Source organism: Lipophrys pholis (genome assembly GCF_963383615.2).
Source record: "Lipophrys pholis genome assembly, chromosome: 14".
NCBI classification, from domain to species: Eukaryota; Metazoa; Chordata; class Actinopteri; order Blenniiformes; family Blenniidae; genus Lipophrys; species Lipophrys pholis.
This window is the reverse complement of record NC_137633.1, coordinates 22,855,557-22,881,495: the sequence shown is the minus strand read 5'-3', so window position 1 is coordinate 22,881,495 and position 25,939 is coordinate 22,855,557. Positions and strand designations below refer to the sequence as shown.

The following is a 25,939-nucleotide window of genomic DNA, read 5'->3' as shown; positions in this document are numbered from 1 at the left end:
AGAGGAGCCGTGTCGATCATCATCTTGCTAAATTCAATTTGTCTGAAGGTCAACAAAACATGAAATTGTAAAGTTTTTAATATGTTTTTTCTTACAATAGCAAAGCTGCGGGTTTTGTTTTGTTAAAGAACAACTGCTGACATCTTATCATTCTTTTTAGTAGTTCTACTCATTACTGTTTTTATGTTTTTAACTTACTCCTCATGTCTTATCATGTACTCCACACTAAATCAAACTCACCATTTCCTTTGAATATTTCGTTTTAACTATCCATTAATGCATTATAATGAATCTATGCATCAAGTAATCGACTTTACCACGATGCAGTTCAGTTCATGTACCGTCTTTATACACCATTGTACACCACTGTTGGTGACACTGATGATTGGCTGCAGACTCTCAGCTGCACGGGATGAATGGAGAAACGTGAAACGTCTGAGTGAAGACGACAACTTTTCCTCTGAGCATATTAGTAATGTGAAAACCTCTGAGGTGTGTGTGTGTGCGTGTGTGTGTGTGTGTGTGTGTGTGTGTGTGTGTGTGTGTGTGTGTGTGTGTGTGTGTGTGTGTGTGTGTGTGTGTGTGTGTGTGTTCTCAATCTGGCTTCACTGACAGGTTGCAGCATTACGCACACGTAGAGGTTTTCTTGTGAAACGTCCGGAACATTCTGGTAAATCCAGTGTGAGCAGCAGTCAGAGCATCTCTCTGCTCATCTCGCTGAATCTCTGTGAGGCTGTTTAGATAAGGATCAGAGTGTGAGAGGACCCGCGCTGTATAGGAGATCTGTGTGTGTGTGTGTGTGTGTGTGTGTGTGTGTGTGTGTGTGTGTGTGTGTGTGTGTGTGTGTGTGTGTGTGTGTGTGTGTGTGTGTGTGTGTGTGTGTGTGTGTGTGTGTGTGTGTGAACTCTCTGAGGCTTATTAAACTGCCCCAGGACGTGTTATTCATTTAAATCCAGTGTTTGTCTGCCCTTCAGCGGAGATTACTGATCCTCATCATGTGGTGATTTAACCTGTTCACTATTTGTTATTCATGTCCGCACTTTATTAACTCTAAAGCTTTTCTATGCTTTACGTTTAAAGCTGCAGTGTGACGACAGCAGAAAACACATTCCAGTACATGATGAACTTGTTAGTTGTAAAACTTAAACTAAAATAAATGTACTCTTCTCAAAAACAACTTAAACTAGAACTAGAACCCGGTAGAGCGCATACCTTCATTAACGTTAAACGATGATGTTCTCCTGGTTCTATTCTTTTGTGTTACTTGAACGAGTTGGCCTGTGATTGGCTGAGAGTGGAGAAGGGGGGGGGGGGGGGGTAACGGCGTTAGCAGTGTGCTCTGAGACGGCTAACAGCACCTGCAGCCCTGCATATATATATACACACTGTATATATAATCAGAGTGTTTGAATAATACATTTTTGTCCAATTTAGGAAATTACATTGTAAAATTTTCTAAAGACGAAATTTGCAATTTTTAATTTTCAAGCAATATTGATCTTTGGGCCTCCTATAGAAAGCTTTAGATAAGTTCCTGAGCCTTTCACATATCCATCTATAGTACAAAATGCATACTATTTTCAATGTTAAATTAAACTTGAAGCATTCTGCCAGCTTTAACATGCAAGACGTTTATATTTTTCTAAAATCTGTGCAGACATTCTTCTCTGTACGTCTCTGCGAGCTGAACCCAAACCGGTAACTGAATGTGCTCAAACACTTTCAATCCCTGTTTCATCCCGACTGAGATTTTAGTCCTTAGAAAATCATGGCTTCATGAGGCCAATGAGTGCGTGCTGATTTCCTGGTTGACGGGCCAGCTGGCTCCCGCTCCCTCGCCCTGATTGCCTCGGCTGCTGAATCAAGATGCTGAGGCTGCAAGTCACCAGCAGGACCTGATTTCTGCCCATGTGGCGAAGAGTGCAGGGCATCACGCCACACTAGTAAAACAAGCTGATGAATCCTGTGATGTGGGGACACCACTTGGCTTTGTCCCGTCTCACCAGGCGCCAGCAGCAGGTACTCTAAGATGAAGACGACCTGACATTACCGTCGTGTCTGCCTCATTTCCTTCCTGCTATCGATAGTTAATAACTAACCGTAGGGCTCTACTTGCTCCAACCCAGTAATCCAGTAGAAATCCTTCCTGTACTGTTTGAACTTCTCCACATATTTTGACACAAAAAAAAAAAAAGAAAAACGGGCCAATAATAATCACTTGTTTACACTGATAGAATTTAGAGTACATGATCAGGCTGCTTCCCCTTCACGTCTCACAGATGCTTTATTGAACAGAGATCTGGAGAACATGTTTGGACTCTTTGTCAAGTTCCTCCAATCATTCCTCAACAACTTAGCTCCGTAGACCTGAGAGAATATCATAGCCATGATGAGAGTTTGTGTCAAATTTACCGCCACATGTGTGCAGAATCAGGCGTTACCCTCCCACAACTGCTCATCATCTTGTGAGACTCAAGCCGACACTTGAATGTTCACAAGAAAACAGTTTTTAAATGTTTTCAAAGCTTGGAAAAGGGAGGATTATGAGTTGGGGGTGTTCTTCCATTTACAGCAGTCACATGACAATAACACATGAATCCAGGATGGAAGTCAAATAAAGCTCAGGTGATACCGTGTGTGTTCCAACTACAACAATACACATTTTCTGAACAGCTGTCGAACAAATATTATGTAACGTATCTTAAAACCAAGCCTGTCCGTACGAGCAACAAGATAAAACTTAACTTATCTGTGCACAAAGCGAGCACATTCTTCACCCAGCAGTAGTGCTGCCATGTTAAGTTTCCACTGGGAAACCTCCCACTTCCTCGATTTGAAATTCTGTTTACCATTGTTCAGATGCAGTATTTACAACTTGGAAGTGGAAGAACCGAAGGTTTCCGCTCTGCTGTTACAAATCTCAATGCAGACAATCCAAGAAGAAGCTCTGATTTCATGTTTTATGCAGTTTATGTTCTTTGTTGTGTTGTCACACAGCGTCGGGCTCACACATCACACACCCCTTCAGCTGTTCACTGTATCGTTCGCATAAAAACCTAAAACACCCAACAACATTTTAGAATTCGGAAAACTGTATCCAAAACCAAACATATTTCATTGCAGTTTGCGTTCTGAGTTTGTCATACTTTTACACATCAATTTTTAAGAAGTTGGTGTTGGGATTTATGGTTGGTTATTAGCATTGAATTACTGTAAGTAATAGATTACTGAAAGTAATATATCACTGGAAATAATTTTGTGAAAAATTTTAATTACTAATGGAAGTAAACTGTCATTAACAACTCCTAAAGTAATTGATTAATTACTTAAAGTTAACAAAATATCAAAAATGATTTATTAATGAAAATTTATTTGAATAAATTCGTTATATATTCATTAATAATAAAAGGGGCACCACCCTAGAATCTAGAGATAGCTAATTACCAGTCTTAAAGTATCAGTCTTGTTTGGAAAAAAGGTTTATTTAAGTTAGTTAATATTTCTGTCTAAAATATAATCATCTTAAATAAAAGGGAAGGTGTGGGATCCGAGTACAGACTGTTACAAACCAGTGAATGTCAACAATAAATACACAATAATCACTAGGAATCATTCAATTCAGCTAACAGGCGTTTATGAACAAAAATTTATTAATTCTGAAATTCTGAAATCATCTCATAAATAAACACATCGAAATAGCAAACATCATCTAATACGGAGATCTAATCTATTAAACAGCAAACACTATGTACAAAGTGTGTGTGTGTGTGTGTGTGTGTGTGTGTGCGTGCGTGCGTGCGTGCGTGCGTGTCTGTGTGTGTGTGTGTGTGTGTGTGTGTGTGTGTGTGTGTCTGGTTAAGTCTGAGTGGGAATGGGTGAAATGACCTGGAATGTCCACCAGGGTGAGGCAAACGTCAAAGGTTCTGTGTAATGACCGTGAAGGCCACTGGAGGGCGCCAGGCGATGCAGTGACTCGGAGTGACTGAGAAAGTGCAATGACCCACGCGGCCACTGGGGGCGTTCTGCGCGTTTTTCTGGGATAGAGTGACATCACTGGGCTCCGTGCCCGGCTCGTTTAGGTCTGCAGAGAGCGAGATTTCTCATGGCTGAGAAATCCGAGCTGCAGTGAACTACACACGGTCTGAGAAGGGAAAGTGAAAGTGCGACCGGGAACTGCTGTTGCTGCACCACGCGCTGGGTAAAGGCCCCCGCATACTCCCTTTATGACGCCATAAGAACAAGAAGAAAATAGGGCAGTGACGTCAGCCAGCTGCCGAAAAAAAAAGCTTTTTCGGCAGGACTGTCCACACTCCTGTTAGATTATTTTAACTTGAATTCTTCTATGGAGTCTGCCATTTTAGGTTCACTGTTACAGAGACAAAAGCTCTGCATACGACCATATTTTTCCCTCCATTTTGTACAATGTGGTTTCATTGATACTCAAGAACAATAGCCTGTTGATGTGTAAACAAGGAAGTGACTGCAAACTAGAGCCCGGCTCAAGAACAGAGTCCATTGTGATTGGCGCAGAGTGTGAAACAGGAAGTGGTCACAGGAGGCGGTTCACAGAGACGGAAGGAAGTCCGCCTCTCTGATTTCAAAAGTCAATGTTGGTATAGAATCGCTGTCTCTTTCCCATCCTTAAGCTGGGGGGAGCACGGCCGTGACCTGTGCAGCTGACCATGTGGTGAGAATGTCTTTGTTTAGTAAATAATTGTGTTAATTCGTAACTATCGCAGATCTATTCTTTCTTAAGCCAGCCACGGTTTTAGGAACATGCAGAATCAAGAGAATATAAATAAAAAGATATCTAACACTCCGATAAGAAGCTGTCGAACTCGCAGGCCACGCCCCCTCACAGCAGCCACACGTCTGTGAAGCAGCGTTATAACTTTTCAACGGCACAAGTTTATTTCTCGCCTCCAGTGCTTTCAGAAATACATTTCTCTGAACTGTTTCATTAATAAAAGAGAGTTGTTGGTCCGGTTTTAACTACAGGAGCATGACGTCATTTTGTTCGCCAGCCGCACTGCCAAGCTTTCTTCTTGTTCTTATGGAGGAAGAATTGGCCTTTAGTGAGGAGACGGTGAAGGAAGGAGGAAAAGAGTGAGAGAGAGAGAGAGAAAAGGTTGGCTGCAGAGTCCACTAACGCTGGAGATTCAGGAGTTATCCACAGAGGCTGGAGGGGCTGCTCAAGCCGCCTCAGTCTCCGAGAGCAGAGGGATAAAACAGTACTTTTTCACTTGGCCAGCAAGTAAAAATTCCGTCCCGGTCCTGGTGGGTTAACACGTGGCTCCTTGTGTCTCCTTACGAAGTTGTACGTCTCGATCAGCGCAGATTCGTCTTGGAGAACAGGTGGGGGTTCTCAGGCCTGGATTTTATACCTGGACGTCGTGTTCCAGTGTCCTGCTGCTTTGGCCAGTGTCATGACCAATCCGTTTGGAGGTGGTCTCGGTGTCGGTGGATCCCCCTGCTGGTGGAGTGCAGTGGTGCAGCTTACGGGAGGGGTTGCGGGGCCCCCTGGTGGGGGTCCCATGACCAATGGCAGTTCTTACCACGTTTCTTTGTTCTCAAACCCCCTTTTCATGAGGGTGAGTGAACAATGGATTTTGGCTCCAACATTGTTGATTCGCAGCATTTTGTCCTCTGTCTCACATCGTCAGCGACGGCTGAACAAGACGTGGCCGGCTGGATGGAGCCGGACACTATTGCTGTTGCCCAGACCAATTCGTGAAATCTTTTATAAGCCTGTAAATATGGTGTCGGTCGAATTTCAAAAATATCTATCTTCGATGGGAGCTGCAGATTTATGCATACCAACACGATGGTGTTTTTCTAAGGATTGAAAAGCACAGGTTTGCAGTCAGCGTATGTATTTATTTATGTATGAATGGTCTGCAACCTGTAGCTAATCACCCGGTAAACAATCTTATAATGTTTGTACAATATTTCCTGCAAGACGGACACAAACTAAAAACAAATATCACAATTGTTATTGTGATATCAACTAATGCAGATCACAGACTGAACCGACACCGTGTCTTCATGCTCTGCAAATAGATCAGCAAGGAAAGTGTGAATGATCGTGATTAATAAATAAAAAATTGTGCAAATATATAATCAAAAGAAATTTCAGTAGGTTGGGAAGTCACATTATTTGATCAAAGACCAAAGATGAGTCAACACACTTCAGAAACACTGCTGGTGTGAAACTGAGGCAAGAGAAAGAGCACTGTTATTAAGAAGCACAGCTACATTAACATAAAACACTTGTATTCATCACAGTACTGAACAACATTATCACAGGTCACATATTTACATAATGTCGTGCAGTCCGATAACATTTATACGTTGACATTTGTCTTTAATTACTAAGAGGACATTTTGACATTTTAATTGCTTTTATTGGTTAAGCAAATGATTTCTTATTTTAAAGCGGTTACACTATAGATCAAGGTTGGATAGATTAATCACTTGATCTGCAGTCAGTGAGATCCTAAACACCTTCAGTGGTGGAATAAACCAACTGGAATAAAATGTCACAATTTTTGACATTTTGATTCTTAAAAGATGCAACATAAACTACAGTTCTGGTTCCCATGGCAACATTTCTTTATGAGTTAATGTTTCTATCTTCATGATGTGATTCTTGAACTGTGTGGCGTTTGTTTCCTCTCAGGTGGAGGTGGAGGCTGGAGGGACGCCCCCTCGACCCTCCCAGGGGCGGGGAAGTCCCTGGTGGACGGAGCAGAGGGGGGGTCCTCCTGTCCGCTGGCTGTGTCCAAGCTGGGCTGGTCAACATTCGGTGGGTTTGGAGGCGGAGGCGGGGCGTGCACCGCCGGAGGAGGGGGAGGGGGATACAGAGGTACGAACCGTCTCTTTGGTCTTATTCTTGTAGTTTTTGTAAAAATCATCCAAGACCATCATGCTTGTGATAATAAGGGAAAATGTCGTTTTCTCCTTCCTTTCTTTTCTTTGGTACTCAGACCCGGCAGATCAGGTTAAATGTGGGATCACTTTGCTGTGAAGTGTAATTCGGTGTTTTTCATTTGAAGAAAATGTCCGCAGTGCTGGCGGAGTGCTTATCGTGGGCACTCCTGACAAGGACCAACTGTTCGACTTCTAGCACAAAGAGTTCAACACTCACAGCATTTTCATTTCACAACAGGAGGCGATGCCGCGCTGGCGGATGAGCTCACGGCCGACGGGCAGAATGGAATTTCATTCATTCATCCGATGGGAGAGATTTTCCTGCAGCCGCTGGCTGGTATGCCTCAGTCTGAGAGAGAGAGAGAGAGAGAGAGAGAGAGAGAGAGAGAGAGAGAGAGAGAGCTGTTGAAAGCCATGACATGCTGTTGAAAGTTTGTCCATTGTTTGTCCATTTTTCATGAAAGGAAGAGAAAAACATGTATTGGAAGGTGCTTGGATAATTCGCAGCCACAAGCAGCCAGTTTATTTTCGCGCCCTGGAGTTCTGGTGTGAAAGACGTGGTTGTTTGCTCCGGCTGCTGCCGGTCGTCTGACCTGGCGGCAACATGAAAGACAAGTTGAAGATCGGAGGAAAATAGATAGCGTTAAAATCATTAGGCTTCACAAATTAAATCTTTAAATGAAGAATGCGACTTAATGCTTTGAAAAAAAGAAACCAGCTTAATTTACCCTTAATTCAGAACATGTTTTAGAAAATAAAAGCTTTGTTTTGGTCAGTATTGAAGAAAACAATATAGAAGCCAATATTATCAAAGTTAATGACAAATAATTGTGTTTAAAAGTAAGAAATAAGAAAAGTATTGATATTTATGAGTTTTAAAGTGCAACTTTCACACAATTACGTGCAAGAAAGATAGAATGTAAATAATCAGTGGAGTCCTGTACAGATGAGCGTAAAGAATCAAGAAAGCTTTGGACTTATCGAAGCCTCCTGCTGATTCTGACAAAGCGATGAAACATTAAAAGTTACAGATTAAATACAGAGGAAAACGTACCATTCCAAATGTCACACGCAAGTGATTCTTAATGATTAAAGCAACAAAAGCAGCCACAGCATGGGCAGAAATTGTTAGGATGTTTGGTAAATAGATTGCACCTGACTGTTTTTGTTACCTTCCCAATAGTGTCGAGCGAATTAAAGCAGCTCTGACATGAAATGCCTGCGATGCGGCGCACAGACTGATCCCGTTATAGAGCAGCTCGTGCTCATCTCGGCGTGTCCGTTGTGTTTCCAGCCATGGAGAGTCACGGCGATTGTGAGATCAAGGTGCAGCTGAACTGCAGCCACTGTCAGACGCAGAGCTGCAAACGGGAGGAAGACTCTCACCTCATCCTCTGCCTGTGTGATGAAGACGAAGTCCTCGCCAGTGACAACGTCACATGCGTCAGCACCGTCGGTACGTTACGACCCTCCGGGAACACGTTTGGATGATGAAGTCTGAGAGGATTGGAGATGTTGTAACCTGCGCTCTGGTCTTCTCTCTGGTCTCCCAGCGCCCCCCCAGGGCCTGGCTCCTCAGGGCCAGATGTCCACCTCACTGATCCTGGCCGTAGTGGTCTCCACCACCCTGAGCGGCGTCGCTCTGCTCTGCGCCGGAGTCATCCTCAGTAAGAGACTCGTCCAGTTCTGTGCACAGTCTGTGCCTGCCACCTTCCACCGGCTGTGAGCACAGCTGGATGCACACATGCTTCCAGATGTTACTAACAGAAACAGGAACTGTGATGAGTGTTGAGTTGAGTGCTTTTGTGCTTTCGGCGCGTCAGACGTCTGAATCGTGGGAACAATGGTTCTGTATTGCAGGACGCTGATAGTGAGCACAATATGAACTGTTTGATCACAGACTGGTTCCAGGTGACGCTCTTTCCTCTGGATAAACGTAAACACAGACTAGAAGAAGGAGAAGAGTTTGAATCTGACTGTTGAATACCATAATGTTTCTGTGTGTTGAATAATACAGTCAGCATACATCATGGACTATAAAAAGCACCAAACTTGAAATTAAACAACACTTTCCCTCAGCTACGCCAATGCTCACAACTGAGCAGATGGAAAATATCAGCCATCATGACTCACACTATCTGACAAGAAAAAGATCAGGATTATAAAGAAGTGAAAATAACAAAATGAGGAACTGACAAAACACACAACGACCAGCAGAACCCCTGGGCATTGATTCTCTCAGATAAGAGAACAAGAAAGCGGAGAAAGTATTCGGCTGTGATGCAGCTCACCTCTGTTTAACCAAAGCACTGTGATGTAGAGTATCTGGAGGAGGGCGGGAGCCGGATTCTCATGGAGGAAGTGTGTTTCCTCTGGTATCAGTTTATCTCGAGCTGCGGTTTTCAAAGTGTGGTGGCAGCCCATCTCCCGAGGGGGGCGCTAAGGAGTCGCGTGGGGGTGAGGCAGCAGAAACCATCCAGGGGTCGGGGGGGGAGGCCTTCACCCAGCATGACTCCTGGAGAAGCACATTCGGAACTGAATCTATTGTAAATGTAACTTGCAGCCTGTTTCAGAAGCATCTGAAAGGAGAGATTTGCTCATCATCTAAACTGTAGCGCTGTACGATATTAGTTAAAAAAGCATCAACGAAGGAGCCTTCACCCGGAAGTCACACGTTTCCTTGTTAAAACATGCATGTTGGCGTTGGACCTCATGTGAAACTTGCTTGAAATTGTGGAGTTTGAAAATGGCTGAGTGTTTTCATTTGGGCTCTTTGTTCATACCAGAATCACCCACAAGATGGCGCACAACACAAAACGTGAGATTTTGATTGTGTTGTCAATACGGGAGGCTAGCATCATAAACCCACCTCTGTTAAATTTAGTGGTTAGCCACTAGCGTTCAGCCGCTAACTGAACTAACATAAACCTTGCAGCCCATGTGATTTACAAATGACCCTGGATTTCATTTTAAATCTCTGGGGTGCCTTGCTGGAAGTTTGTAGACGGCTGAACGATCATATTTTTCTTTCCACCTTTTGTGTGAGCAGAGGACAGCTACGCTATCGCCGCTATCGCCATGATTGACAGTTCAGGCGGCCAATCAGCACGCACCTAACCTCCGCACCAGTCAAAATCTCGCATGAGAAAGGGTCAGAATGAGCTCTAGGTTTGATTCTTTTTTCCTAATAAATATTAAGAATTCATGTAAAGCCAAGGGAGACGAGATACGTGACAATACCAGGGTTTACCTTTCAGTCTTCCAATATGATTTGCAATAAATTAAAATCACTTAAGCATCTGATATTGAGAATTATGCTTCTAAATGTTTTAACCGGACACAACAAGCCTGCCTTTCCATTCGTTTTTTCCTCCTCTGCAGTTTCATCTAGTTTGTTGATTTTTCTTTGATTCTGACTTCTGGCCTGTCGCCACCATGTAAGAACTCATTTTAAAAAGTCTTTTGCGATAGATACATCGTGAATGTTGATGTCGTGATGACGATATATTTACGGGATGTTGTGCAGCTCAAGTTAACGGTCGTATCCTATAATGTGAAAAACGTTAGGAAGTTTCACCAGAACAAAGTCTTTAGTGTGAGAAATCTGCGGAGATGTGATGGGAACGCGGTTAAAGCTCTGGGAGATGGTCCATCCACCCACACTTTGAAAACCTTTCACTGTGATGTGCTGTAAAATGCCTTAGTTTTCATGCATAAATAGGAATAATTAGGGAATTAATCGCTAATCATTTTGTGTAACTTTAATTGTGTTGAACGCTAAAAGCGGGATAGTTACAGAGGGAAGGAGTCTGACCTTACACATTACAACCTTTACAAACTGCAGCCAGGATACAGAAGCAGGATGTGTGTGTGTGACGGTAATGATGGAATGTGCAGTTTCTTTCAGTGATATAGGACAGTGAGCGCGATAATACAGCGAGTAACACTTTCTCTTCTGCACCTTTGTCACCTTTTTTCACAACTTGAGGGGATCCTGACTCTTGTGGTTGAGTTTAAGATGTTTGAACTGCAGGTTCTCTCTCTCTCTCTCTCTCTCTCTCTCTCTCTCTCTCTCTCTCTCTCTCTCTCTCTCTCTCTCTCTCTCGGTTGTCCTCTCTTTAACCTCGCAGCAAGTGCAGAATTTTAAGTCCAGCTCAGCGTCGTCTTTCCCACAGTAAGTTGTGATGAATCCAAACTTCATTTCAGGGCCTCTGGAGGAATCTGTGCTCCGTCAGTTACTCTTCCAGCTCTCTGGGCTCCAACGAAAAAAAGAAAAAAAGCATTTTGGCTTTTTTACTGATGTGATATGAACAATAAATCTTTGTGGGGATGCCGATGTAAGCCAGAGCTTCCCAGAGGACAGGACCTCTGGACTCGGCTCTGCGTGACGTCTCCGGGCTCCCGAACACCTGATGGACATGAACAGGTTGTTCCTGGGCTTCTCTCGCTTGATGGGGATGATCTCCTCATGTGGATCAGCTGTGTGGGAGCAGGGAGACACTGGTAACACGCAGGGCGCCGGGTTCCCAGGACCGAGGCTGATATGAAGTGAATCTGACAGATGAAAGAGCGATACGCACATTTACCTTTTGGCAGCAAGGTCTGAGCAACATGTCCATTTTCCATCCACGCTGAAGGCACAATATCTCAATAATTCCAGAGAACTGAAAAGACAGATTTATGAGGCTGGCATTCAGGGAGTTCTGAGGAAGACTCCTAATATATCTACTCACTCTGATTTACTGACTTCTAATTTAGCTGTTTGACTCCCAGCTGCCTGAAATAAACTCCTCTTCAGTTTGTCCTGATATCTGGCTTTAATTCTCAGTACAGAACAAAGGAAATGTTTGTGAGTTGCTCTCATTCAAAATGACTGGACAAACTGCATTTGTACTGTCAAGATAAAGATGAGTGGATATCAAGAGTATTAATATCTAATCTAACTTGATTGTTCTGAGACGAGAGTGGAATTTATTGTCATTGTTTCAGAAACAGGAAATGTTCACGAACTTAAGACGGGAGTGCCAAATAAATCAAAACAAAGATATGTAAGAATAAATTAATTGTGCGGGTGACGTTTCAGACATTGGGCATTATTACGCGGTAGATTTTGAAAGGTGGGTGTGCTGGTGTTTGGAGGTTATTCAGTGTCGGGTCTTTGAAATGAAAGTTATTTATTGGATGCAATGAGTGAGATGTTGATTTGGGATGTGAGAGATTCGAGAAAAGACGGGCACCAGTGTTGATGAAGCCAGATTCTCATTTAGGAAGGTGAAGACTGGCTCAGTTCAAAATGGACTTTTCTAATGGAAAATAAACCTCTCAGCATCTGTGCTTTCAACAGATAGATGATATTTGCAAATACACTGTATATTCCAGGTTTATCCAGACACAATAACTGCAGATACGATTATATTCATGAGGACGAGGCTGGAAAAATACAGAAAGGCTTTTCTGAGTGATTTCTTTCACTAATTGTGTTGTGTGTAAGTGTGTGCACTTGTCAGTGAATAAATCAGCCACTAAACAAAAGGTGATGACTATAATGTTTGTGTTCCTTTTACAAAGCATAAGAAAGGCTGCATTCATCAAGAGCTTGTTCAGCGATGGCTCTCACGAAGGCAGAGAAACACATGCACACACACACACGCACACACACACACACACACACACACACACACACACACACACACACACACACACACACACACACACACACACACACACACACACACACACTTTTCAGGTTAACAGTGTCTCTTCACCTGAGCTCTCCCCCATGCAGGGAGGTAGTCTGTTCCCTGGGCGCCCCATCTCCTGCACCCTCCTCCTCCTCCTCCTCCTCCTCCTCCTCCTCCTCCACATGCCTACCCCCCCCCCCCCCAAATCCCTAGCATCTGCACCGGGCGATGGCTCGACGACACCTCTTACCTGCACGCAACGCCCCCCCTCCCTGGCAGACTACCAACCTGCATCGGGGACACGGGCTGCCTCCATGGCGGGTGAGTCTGAACTCACTGGAACAGACAGTCTAGGAACAGTAAGCAAGGAGAGGCCGTCCCACAGAGCATCCAGTGCAGGTTCCTCTAGTAGTCCTGCATGTGTTTCTTCACATGAAGTCGTGCAGAGTCACGTCATTAACGACAGAGCTGAACTGTACAAGTGGAATCACACTTAGGTAATCTGCTGCTCTTCACCTGTGCTTGAGGCTGTCGCTGCCTGCGGCTACAATAAGTTCTCAGTTTCCAAAGGTAAAATCCTCTTTCTCTACTGTAATACTGGTATTTGAAGACTGTGATGTGGGTAATCCCTCCTTGTGTTACTGCTTCTACACTCAGCAGACAGTCAGGGAGTTGTTTCTCCCGCGTACACGCGACTTCGGGATTCCCGATTACAGTTTTGACTCTTTTACGGAGGAGTTCTAAAAACTGATTGGTTGGTCCCTCCTGTCCTGTCCCGTCCTCGTCTGCAGTGTGGTACCGCAGGAAGAACGACCTCCTTGCCGTCCGGGGGCGTCTGCAGAGTCCAGAGTACAAGCTGAGCAAGATCCGCTCCTCCACCATAATGACGGACTACAACCCAAACTACTGCTTCGCCGGCAAGGCTGCTTCACTCAGCGAGCTGAAGGAAGTACCGCGCAAGAACATCACACTTCTCAGGTACAATACGAGCACAAACGGCGTGTTTAAGGCCACTCTGCTGGTGCACGGTGGCGCAGTGGTTAGTGCTCTCACCTCACAGAAAGAAGGTCATGGGTTCAAATACTGGGCCTTTCTGTGTGGAGTTTGCATGTTCTCCCCCTGTGTGTGGGTTTCCCCCACAGTCCAAAATACATGGACTGGGGGTCCCTGAGCCAGACCTTTGGCTCTCCAGGACACACTTGTAAATTAGATTATTAATCTCAATGTGGCTAAATAAGATAAGAACACACAGTTCTCATCACGGTGCTTTTATTCCTCCTCTTTTCTTGATTACTGTTTCCAGAGCTCTCGGCCACGGTGCTTTTGGCGAAGTCTACGAAGGTCAAGTCCTGGGGATGAGTGGTGACGGCGGTCCGATGCAGGTGGCCATAAAGGTCAGTTCACACTGAGTCTCATTAGGTCATGTTGTACTTTAATGTTGGATGATGGCGCCTCACCAGGAGTTCAGTGTATTAATATAAACCACTATGTGGCTTCCCACAGAGCGGCTCTTATATCGTACATTTAAAGGTCACACACTCATGTGGGAAACTGTTTACTTAAAGCTGCAGTGACTCACTGTTGTCTGTTTTTATAAAGGTATGAAGTATACTAATCAAAGATGAAGTTGCATGGCTGCATAAGAGAAGTGACTTAAAAAAATTAATAAATAAATAAAAATATATATATATATTTATTTATATATTTATTTTTCTTAAGTCGGTGCCTCGGGTCTGTTTAAAAGCCACACAGCGCTCAAAGGAGAGGCTGAGTGAGCTTTCTCTGCTTCTCAATGCTCAGCTGATTCGCTTCAATAATACAGTTCCTCCAAGCCAAAACTGTTCCTGATTCTTTTTCCTCCGCAGACTCTTCCCGAAATCTGCTCCGAACAAGATGAAATGGATTTCCTGATGGAGGCGCTGATTATGAGGTGCAGTAAACTGCCGGTGGAAACTCCTCGTGTCCGTTACGCACACTGTGCCGCTCCGGGACGAGGTCCCATCACAAAGTTCTGCCATCATGGAAAGAAAAGCCTCCACCTGAATAAAGTTCTGCTGCCATGTCCTTCAGAGTCTTCAACCTTTGCAGAGATACTCAAAGTGAAGGAGAGTAATTTTATCCCAGGGAGCCAAGCACCACCTGCAATGCATGCTGGGACTTTTCCTTGGTGTCAAAACAATGTTCCTTCAGCTGGAACTTCACGTGGTGATATGAAAAACAACATGTCAGGGTTACCTGAGAAATAAACCGTTGATGTCAGTGACTTCTCAGCTCGAGCTAAAGAAATCCATCGTCACACAAAGACATCAGAGCGACTTCCAGGGAGCTGCGCAGGATCAATACTCTGAAGGAGATGGTGCTAAACTTTATTTTTCTCCCTTTAACACAAAACTCTCTGATCGCACCTCATGGAAACAAACTGTTTGTACTTTCTTGCTGTGGCTCTTCCAGATGTCTGAGCAACTTTCAGACGAATCTTTACGTTTTCTTCCCATTCTTAAACAATAATCTGAACTTCCTTCTGCTCACATTCTTCCTGGTGGCTCGGCGCTTCTTTAAGTTTCTGCAGATTCTGAGCTTCGTCGAAAGGACTGGAGCAGCTGGTGTCACATTCACACTGACGATTTCAGCTAAATAATAAACATTAACTTCGATATTGTGACACGTTATGGTGAAGAACATTATCAGGACTGGCCATGAAATATTTCTTGAGGGCATTTCTCTACATCACTAGAGGAACTATAGCGCCTCCCAGAGATTGAACCCTGAAACTGGCTGAAGAGACGCTTCAAATCAATGATTCACATGTCGTTTATACTGTTTTACACTAATTCTGGTAAGATTCTAAAAAAAAAAGTAATATTTGAAAAAAGATATGTAGCAGCCTGATGACGAGTCACAACTGTGTGCACATATAAATATAGATTTCTTTTTAAATTCTTGATACTTTCACTTTACTTTTACCAAAGCCTTTTTTCCAAGACTGGCATCCACATTTTTACTTTAAAAGGGTACTTCTACTGCTTTTACCTCTTGTGCACAGCAGCGTCTGCAGCTGACGTACGAGAGGCTACAGCTTGAGGCGGACTTGTAACTTCAGTCATGGAAACGATTCGTCCACAAACTGTCCTGTGGTCAGTGGAAGCTTTCAAAGGTTGTGTGGGAAGCCAATTAGCAGACTGAGGGAGAAACATGTCTGGAGGATTAATGGGTTCATCAGAGGATAAATATGTGACTTAAATTGCTGGTTCCAAGTGATTCTCCTTCCTGAACATCTGGTGGCTGTTTTCCTTTTGTTGGGGATATTTTGAGACAAGAATTTTCTTTTTTCAGTTGAGCCTGTTGTTTCACCGCCTGACTATACTTGTTATGATTTAATAAAAAAGAGACTGAATAACAGAGCCGGGATCAAACAAAGACAAATACTTCTGATACGTCAGTGCAGAATTAGTTAATGCAAAAAAAGATTCTCAGTGACAACAGCTTTGACCAGTTAGTCCTTTTCTTGCGCAAGGCAGTTTGTCAACTTGCCCCACGTTGAGGGTAACTACAGATAACTTTAACAGTTTGTGTTCCTCACATACACACTCAATGACAAGTCAGAACCCAACAGTCCCAGCAGGACAAAAGACAGCTGAGATACAGAAAAAGGACTGTGACTGTCAAACAACTCACAATCCATTAAACCATGGAGGAAGGAGAGTTTTCAAAAAGCTTCAAATCCAGATTATTTTTCCTGAGAACTTCTCAACAATGTGAATCTTCTCTGAACATTGAACTTAAATAAGATCAACCTGCAGCTCATCATGTCTGACCCATTCTTCACAAACACCATGTCAGTTTAACCACATTGTGAACTCTGAATTTACTCTTTTATTAAATCTGTTTTGATCAGACAAAACACACAATGCAGGCCTGTTAATGGAAGAAACCGTACCCACTTTTCTGTTGGATTAGTAGCAATGAGCCTGTTTATCACAATTTTTCTAGAAGTGAGGTTGGGCCACACCGTCAGTGATTCGCAAAAACATGGGTTGATGGATGGATGACTGAATGGATAGATGGGTGGATGACGTAGTAAAGCTGAAAATGTTGTGGTCCTTTCAATATTCAGAGTTGCATGTCCCTTAATGGCAATCATCTCTTATAGATTAAAGAAACAGATGATTTCTACATCTGTTTGAGTTTTATCTTTATAAAATTCTAAAGTTAATATCCAACCGTTCAAAGGTTGAAGGTGTGTTTACCTTCTTAATGTGCCTTCTTATGTTTGTGTTCTGTTTTTGTTATTTTACCAACTTTTCACAAAAACTGGTTCCATTACATTTTGAGAGCGATTGGGTCAAAGGTCCCGGCTCATGAAAAGGTATTTTCCTCCTCACGCGGTCAGTTTTAATCAGATTGATGTTCAACCCAACACCAGTTTTCAAAGTTGTTCAGTTTTCAAATCCCTATCCTCTGATATGTGACATGATGCAGTGATGTCATTACTCTGGTTAGCGGTTGGGGGTCAAATGTCGGGGGGGGGGGGGGGGGGGGGTTACCTGGGAATTGTAAAATACGTGGAACCAGTATCAAACCAGTGTCTAACCCTAACCTTAACCCCACTGATAACATGAAGAAATTCAAACGACCTTGACAAATGATGGAAGGAGTGGTGTAATGGATCAAATAGCCTTGTAACTCATTGGTTTCCATGGTGACAAATGTGGCGTTGGCGAATGTATGCACCCAACCGAGTGGCCGTTCTAGTTTAATATGTCACCAGCACAACATTAGTTAATAAACAGCATGCCTATGTTGCATTTCTATAAATACAAGTTATCCTGAAACTTCACACTGTTTATCGTTTGTCTTTACAGCAAATTCAGCCACGAGAACATCGTCCGCTGCATCGGAGTCAGTCTGAACATCCTGCCTCGGTTCATCCTGCTGGAGCTGATGACCGGCGGAGACATGAAGAGCTTCCTGAGACAGAACAGACCCCGAGCTGTACGTGTGTGTGTGTGTGTGTGTGTGTGTGTGTGTGTGTGTGTGTGTGTGTGTGTGTGTGTGTGTGTGTGTGTGTGTGTGTGTGTGTGTGTGTGTGTGTGTGTGTGTGTGTGTGTGTGTGTGTGTGTGTGTGTGTGTGTGTGTTGCCCTCACTAAGCTGAGCTGTGCTGCCTCCAGGGTCAGAGCTCCTGGCTCTCCATGCAGGAGCTGCTGCGTATGGCCCGAGACATCGCCTGCGGCTGCCGCTACCTGGAGGAGAACCACTTCATACACAGGTCGGGACTCACACACTCTCATCACAGTCAAGAGCTCTGAGCAGGAATCAGCACAGGAAATGTGTAACCGTGTCTGAAACGGCATGTACGCGGGGCTCTGAGAGAGAGGAGAGGATGTTTGGTCTGATCGGAGAGTCGCTCCAGCAGCACAAACACCCCAACATCAGGAGGAAGGAACACGGCGGGATTTACAATATTTCAAAATAAATGCAAACCGCGATGCATTTACACTTAAATCACTGTTTTAAAAAAACAGCTGGTAAAAATCTGTTGACATACTGTCTGAGGAAGACGTAATAAATCCCAAATACTCTGCAATTAAATACTGTACGATTTGATGAATGGAATTTCACATGTACAGATTAAATAATGTCATTTAGTTTGGAAAGTTCACTACTGAGTACTCAATTCCTGGATTATATCAACATTTAAGTAAATGTGCTTTAAACGTCGATATTAAGTCAAATGAACACTTGCTGCTATTTTGCAAATGCATGCATTTGAAATATTGTAATTCTTTGAGTAATTTCTGGGGGAGGGCTACTCTGGAAACAGTACTTGTACTTTTAATTGAGAAAAAAATGAAAGCTGTAAAATAATGTGTAATCAAGTTCATGTTACTTTACTGAGAAGATGAATTTGTGTTGCAGCCGGAGAGCAGAAGCCTCGACTGCTGAACATCTAATACAGAATGAAAATATTCACCCGGACGTGTAAAACACAAATATATCTATTATTATTATAAAACTCACTAAAATAACTACAGACCAACAACGTTGTCTTCAATTTATTGATTCAAGGAGAAGTTTTCCATAATCACCCAGCTGCTGAAGAAAAGAAACACTTTTCCTCCCAAAAAATCGACCATTTTGTAAGAAGTTTTCTTGTTTTCAGGGACATTGCTGCCAGAAACTGCCTGCTGACGTGTCCAGGTCCCGACAGAGTGGCGAAGATCGGAGACTTCGGCATGGCGCGGGACATCTACAGGTGTGTGTGTGTGTCAGAAGGTTCACTCACAGAGTGTGTGGCCTTTTGTTTTAAATATTCATAGTGTTCACGGATTTAGCGTGAGCACCTTGAATATTGTGCTGCGTTTCTGTCTCAGAGCCAGTTACTACAGGAAGGGCGGCCGCGCCATGCTGCCGGTCAAATGGATGCCGCCAGAGGCCTTTATGGAGGGAATCTTCACCTGCAAGACGGACACATGGTACGAAACTTACTGCATTATTAAAAGTGTGTAGTACGTACAGTTAAAGTTAGTGTTAAAGCGAACATTCAGAAACTACAGTAAAGCAGAGAACAAGAGCTTTACTTCACTTCTATTCAGTCGAATCACACACAAGAGTCCCTGTACCATCAGGAACACACAGTCACACTTAATAAATGCCTGATATTGAAAGTTGAAGTCGTATTGGGGAAAGATGTCAGAAGCACTCAGTCGTTGCACCATTTTTAATAATTATCATTCAGTTAGTGTTCATTTATAGATATTTACATCCGAAAGGGTCAGGCAGCTTCAGATAATTTAGTCTGAAGGTCAGTGAATAAATCTCTGATTCAATTGTAGGAAAAATAAATAAAATTTGCTAATTTCTGTACAATTTATTAACTTAAATTTCTGTATAAAGTTGTTCAGACTGATTACCTCTGCTTCTTCGTCTCATGTACTAAAACGACTTGACACAACAAAAGGTCCATAGACAGGCTGTTATTTGTCTTTGTGTGTCAGTTTGAGGCGTCTTATTAAATCCCATTTATTTCTTGAGAGGAAGCTCCTGATTTGTTGTTCTTGTTTCATGCGTTCATGCTGTTACCACACGGTTATCTGAGCATTTCGTTCGGATGGTGGGCCATCAAAGCCAGATGTCAGGTTTACAAACTGAAAACAGACTCGTGCTGGAAAATATTTCCTTTTCTTTAGTAACGTTGAATAAGACGAACAATCCTCTTGAGTGGTTGAACGTGCGTAAGCACGCAGTGCAGTGAGCGAGGTCTCGCACCGCAGCTTGTTTTTCCACATTCGAAGCAGCGGCCCTACGGAGAGCTCAACATCTGAGCAGCAGTTCGTCAAGTGGACGCCTCTGCCAGACACACCAGCCTCCGAGCCGCGGAGGGAAGCTGCTGTCAGACCACTTCTGTGGCCAAACGAGCCAAATGTTCAGAAAACAAACACGTTTTCTTCGAGTGGACAAAGCAACAGATTTGTTTATGTTCGGGCAGGACTTCGGCCTGCATTACAGTAATAGACAACAGAACTTAGCCCTCCTGTGAACCTCAAATTTTACTCACATTTTTATCCTTCAGGTCAGTTTGACCACGTTTAGAAATGATTTTCATCAAACTGTTTAACAACAACACACAGATTCAAGTCAAAGTGCTGATTCAACTTTAAAAGAATATTGAGAATCTGAAATGTACTCAAGTCCCCCGGCTAGCTCAGTTGGTAGAGCATGAGACTCACAATCTCAGGGGTAGTGGGTTCATGTCCCACGCCGGGGGTCACCTTCCCGTGGGCTCACCACCTGCAGGAAGGTTCTTAATCGGTGCATTGTGATCTGGATGACAGTGCTCATACTGTCACCCCCGCGACCCGGAAACGGATAAGCGGAAGAAAATGAATGAATGAAATGTACTCAACTTTATTACTCTTTAATTTATCACCTTGTAACAATCAATATTGGAATATTTGGGGTATTTCTCTGTTTGATAAAGCATGTAAAGTAATAACGTAACGATAATGTTTTAAGATGTTTGATCCATTATCATAATTTTGTCAATAATGTTATAAGTTATTCGTATCCTAAAATATAAGAAGTGACGATTGAAGTATCATTAAAAAAAAGTCCTTTCAAAACATAACTACTGCAGCCAATAATGTAAAAAAAAGATAAATAGAGCTTCATTACTTAGAATTAATTTTGTTTTCGGCTTTTTTTGGGAGTTGGTATTTTAAAAATAGATACAGCTTCTGGTGTAGTCGTCATATTCATTCGTTGAGGGTACCATCTATTAGAGTATTGGCTTCATTCCATTCAATTAATTCAATAGGATTGTTATGATCAGCCAGTTTGACCTTTTCCTTGTAAATCTGAATTCTCCTCATCGAGTTGAAAACAAGGAGCAAGTCAGTTTAAAGGAATATAAGGAGCAGAAAGTACAGACATTTGTGTTGAAATGTCGGGAGGTAAAGGTGAAAATGATCCCGGTGAAGCACAGACGCCACAATAACCTGAGGGTTGGGTGAAAGCTATTGATTCCTCAGCTGATCCTCCAGCAGTGCCAGCAGAAGAAGAGCTGCGACTGATGTGTGTCTCCCTCTGCAGGTCGTTTGGAGTGCTGCTCTGGGAGATCCTCTCTCTGGGTTACATGCCTTATCCTTGTAAAACCAACCAGGAGGTCCTGGAGTTTGTCACCAGCGGAGGAAGGATGGATCCTCCCAAAAGCTGCCCGGGGCCTGTGTGAGTGTCTAGTGCTGAAAATGTAGGCTGATCTGTGGGACGAAGCTGCAAAAGGGTTTCATTTTCATCGCATAATGTAAATTATTGAGACATTTACTGTGTGCTTGTGTGTGGGTATAGGTGTTTATGTCTGTCTGTAGATACGTATGAATGGACGTGTATGTATATATATTCTATGTGCTGCACAGGACACGTGTGTGTGTGTGTGTGTGTGTGTGTGTGTGTGTGTGTGTGTGTGTGTGTGTGTGTGTGTGTGTGTGTGTGTGTGTGTGTGTGTGTGTGTGTGTGTGTGTGTGTGTGTGTGTGTGTGTGTGTGTGTGTGTGTGTGTGTGTGTGTGTGTGTGTGTGTATCTGTGTGTGTATCTGTGTGTGTATCTATGTATGTATGTAAGAGATGGAAGGAAGTAATTATATTATTTATTTGTGACAAGGGGTGAGAGTAAATAAGTTTTTACTTCTTCTCACTCCTTTTCGAATACTCATCTGACGGATGTTTTTCTTGATTTATTTTATTTTATTATTGCTGTTATTCATTTATTTATTTATTTGAGAGGAAAACTTTGTTGTTAATTTTCTTTCCTTTTTTTCTTATTTGTTTTCGTACCTTATTCGAAATAAACATTTCAATCAATCAATCATTTAAGCACCAGAGAAATCCGCATTTGGTGTCTTTTGTTTAAAGCAGCATGATTGTTTTCCAGTTCTTCTTCATGTTGGAGAACGAAGCACAGAACGTCTGTGGATGTAGTGAGATTCAGATCCCGCTGTCTCTTCATGTGAACACACACACTATTCATTACGTTAAGATCTGAGCTCTGTGTGTGCCTTCGGGCTGAAGGTAGTTTGTAGTAAACACTGGCTGTTTGTTTGGGTTTTGTTTTCTTCTGCTGCTAAATACCTTCGACAGTCAACTTGCTGCTGGTATTACATCAATGAAACATAAACACCATATAGCACAACATCACACCGCGATAAAACCTTTGCACAGTGCTGCACAACCATAACGGATGTATAGATATTTGTCATTGATCTACCTAGTCTTTGTAAGGGTAGCACATGTCCGTGTTTACTATACGTTGTGTATGTTTTCCTCTGCAGCTATCGGATAATGACCCAGTGCTGGCAGCACTGTCCTGAGCATCGGCCAAACTTCTCCACGATCCTGGAGAGAATCAACTACTGCACTCAGGTACATTTCATCCCGATCTAATATTCAGATCCAGAAAGCCTTTCTGCACTCCAACCACAGCAGTCCATTTTTCAGTCAGTTTGAGGTTATTTACGTCAAAACCAGGTGAAAAGTGAAGGAATTCAATGCAAATAAAAATCATTTAAAATCGATTGTATTGGTGTTGAAAGACAAAACGCATAAAGTTATATGTATTTTAGCTGAAATATCTGCCTGCCTTGCTCTTTCATTAGGACCCAGATGTGATCAACACGCCATTACCGGTGGAATATGGTCCGAACACTGAAGACGACGGAGGTACGACGATCCGTCCCACTGGCCCATCCTCCAGCAGCCTCGCTCCCCTCCTGGTGTCACGCCCCGCTTCCCAGGATTCACCGTCCCAGCTGGGTCTCTCCTCCATGGGCCTGGGTACCACGTGTCTTCCTCCACAGCCCGTCAAAGCCCGGCTGCAAAGGATCCAGCCCGTCCACCCTGACGTCACGTCTTGCCGTGAGGCTTCGGAGCCGTCCTGGGCCGAGTCTGTTCCTGCGCCCGTCCTGCTCCACGCCGAGCCCCATCATCACCGGCCGTGCTCCAGAAACAGCTCCTCCTCAGGCAGCCAGAGGCTGAAGAACAAGACCAAGAACCTCTGGAACCCCACGTACGGCTCATGGGTCTTGGAAAACTTCAAGGGGAAGAAAACGCTGGCCCACACTCAGTCCGTGCCGCTGTCCAACCCACAGACCTGCAACCCCACGGCGGAGAAACAAGAGGCCGGGTGTGACGGCACCAGCAGCACCTACCTCAGCCCCTCCAGCAACAGCTCTTCCTCTACTCCATCTCCTTCCTGCCAGGCTCCAGCTGCCCCCACCTTGTCCTCCCATAAACCGCCAGCAGGTGGCGGCACAAAGGCTGGAATCGACCTGGCAAAGCTCCAAAGTTTCCCATGTGGCAACGTCAACTATGCCTACGATGAGCAGAGCTACGAGGCAGAGAGTCTGCCTCTGGTTATGGCCAAGGCCCCAGAAGCCACCACGGGGACCAGCTCCACCCTGAGCGTCTCGTCAGGAACCAGCCTGGGCCTGGCACTGGGCATCTATAACGCCGCATCCTGCGTCCCCAAACTGCTGCTCAAGCGTCACGCGAGCTATGGACACGAGGACGTGAGGAGACACACCAAAGTGGAGAAGCCCACACGTGACCGCGACTCGGGTTTCTCTCTGTCTGAAGACCTCAGCGTGACCCCCATCTAACACACCGGGCATCCAAGACAGTCTCGTCCTGAAAGACAACTGGACACAAGCTTAAGAAAGACATTCCTCCTCTCAGGCTTCATCAAATTGAATTAAATGAGCAAGTTGAGTTGTCTTTCAAGAGATAGTCAGAGAGGAATCAGCTGGACAAACAGAAAGCTTTCTGACTGTCTTCGTCCTGAGTCCTTCATCCTCAACAAGAAGAACGACCAGGAGGACACTGTCCTGGTCCAAGAACCACCAGATCTCGTAACTGCAGATCCTGGTATGCTGGAAACACACACACACACACACACACACACACACACACACACACACACACACACACACACACACACACACACACACACACACACACACACACACACACACACACACACACACACACACACACACTCCTTTGCACTCTGATACAGAGAGCCAGGCCTGGACCCTGACCTTCTGCTACACGGCTGTCGGTGACACTAACTGCTGTAGACAGACTCTGTTTTAACTGCTCTTCTCATCTTTTGGTTGTTTTTACGTCGTGACAGCTTTGGGATTTAGATGGAGGGACTCGTGGTGTTCGGTGCAAAGTACGACCACGGTTGTTGCACTGGAAGAGAATGTAACAGGTCTTTGCAGGGTAACTGTTATACACATACTTTACAACCCTAAACTTCTAGATGTTACTTTATTATACTTTAGATTTGTTTACCAAAAACAATGTGAAAAACTGTCAAACTCCTGTAAGCATGTGTATTTTTGCTCTCTTTTTATCTTGAAGGTGGTTGGTGTTATTGGACGGGGATGTACGAGCGCTAATGTAAACAAAGAGTTGAATCACACGTTTTGTTGTTACAGCCTTTCTATGAACCTAAAACTGAATGTTTTCGTTCAGTGGTTTTAAAACTGTGGGCAGGCGTCTCCTGAGGGGTCAGGGAGAAACCTTTCACCATTTCTCCCCTTTCACATTTGAGAAGAAATGAAGATAAAACCAAAACGCCGTCACACATATGAGTTTGAGTTACATCCCGTTCTAAACGTACAGGATTTATTATCACGTTGGTTGATTCTTTGCAGCTATAACAGCTTCTACCCTTCGGGGAAGGCATTCCAAAAGGTTTAGGAGTCTTTATGGGAATTCTGGACCATTAGTGAGGACACACTCTGATGTGGGAGGAGAAGGCCTGGCTCTGTCTCCGCTTTAATTCATCCTGAAGGTTTTCTGTCAGGTTGAGGTCGGGACTCTGCAGGAGTCAAACTGCATCATCCAAGTCTTTATGGACCTGCTTAGTGTAAGAAGGGGTCATCTCTAAATGGTTCCCAACAAGTTGGGAGCCTGAAATGTCTAAAATGTGTTGGCATGCTGCAGCTTTCAGAGGCCGAGCCCACCTCCCTCAAAACAAGCCCACACCAAAACCCCAGCGCCTGGTATAATGCAGTCAGACTTGCGCTGTCCTCCTGGCAACCATCCAACCAGACTGTCCGTCAGACTGCCGGACACAGCAGTGTGATCGGTCCCTCCAGAGGACTCGTCTCCACTGTTCTACAGTCCAGTGTCGGTGAGCTTCACACCACTGCATCCAATGCTCTGCGTTGCTTGGTGATGTGAGGCCTGGATGCAGCTGCTGCGGCCTGGAAACCCTCCACGAAGCTCTACGCTCTGTTCTTGAGCTGATCTGAAGATCACATGAAGTTTGGAGGTCTGGAGCTGTTGACTCTGCGGAAAATTGACCTTTGACCTCTGCGCGCTATGTGCCTCAGCATCCACGGACCGGCTCTGTGATATTTCATGTCCTACCACTTCATGGCTGAGTTGCCGTTGTTCCCAATCACTTCCACGTTGTTCTTGCACTACAAACAGTTGATTGTGATGAAATTTCACGGCTGGACTGATTGATCAGGTCGCGTCCCGTCACTGCACCACGCTGGAATTCACTGAGCTCCTGAGAGCGACGCTTCATTTAACTATAACGTTTGTAGAAGTAGTCTGCATGCCGAGGTGCCTGTGGCCCTGGAAGTGATTAGAGCGCCTGAATTCAATGATTTGGAAAGCTGAGTGAATACTTTTGTCAATATAGTGTATCTACATATAAAGTTAAAAGCATCTAACACAAGCGGGCTTCTGATTTTTATTGACATCCATTTTAATTAGTGAAAAACATTAAGAAGTCCAACGTTCACCAACAGAAACAAT

The 25,939-nt window shown here is 44.0% G+C and overlaps 1 protein-coding gene across 1 annotated transcript in view; it reads left to right on the top strand.

Moving 5' to 3' along the window:
- ltk (leukocyte receptor tyrosine kinase) overlaps positions 1 to 23,760 on the top strand; it is a gene marked incomplete at its 3' end in the record, with an annotated part of 66,238 nt that extends 42,478 nt beyond the window's left edge. The window contains exons 16-29 of the mRNA XM_080480834.1: positions 6,680 to 6,865; positions 7,169 to 7,267; positions 8,225 to 8,386; positions 8,484 to 8,597; positions 13,403 to 13,589; positions 13,915 to 14,005; positions 14,477 to 14,541; positions 17,474 to 17,603; positions 17,781 to 17,878; positions 18,773 to 18,865; positions 18,984 to 19,085; positions 21,202 to 21,336; positions 22,435 to 22,525; positions 22,759 to 23,760. Coding sequence (XP_080336960.1) covers positions 6,680 to 6,865; positions 7,169 to 7,267; positions 8,225 to 8,386; positions 8,484 to 8,597; positions 13,403 to 13,589; positions 13,915 to 14,005; positions 14,477 to 14,541; positions 17,474 to 17,603; positions 17,781 to 17,878; positions 18,773 to 18,865; positions 18,984 to 19,085; positions 21,202 to 21,336; positions 22,435 to 22,525; positions 22,759 to 23,760 — 2,555 coding nt within the window. The remainder of the gene's footprint in view (positions 1 to 6,679; positions 6,866 to 7,168; positions 7,268 to 8,224; positions 8,387 to 8,483; positions 8,598 to 13,402; positions 13,590 to 13,914; positions 14,006 to 14,476; positions 14,542 to 17,473; positions 17,604 to 17,780; positions 17,879 to 18,772; positions 18,866 to 18,983; positions 19,086 to 21,201; positions 21,337 to 22,434; positions 22,526 to 22,758) is intronic.
- Between the last annotated feature and the right edge of the window lie 2,179 nt (positions 23,761 to 25,939).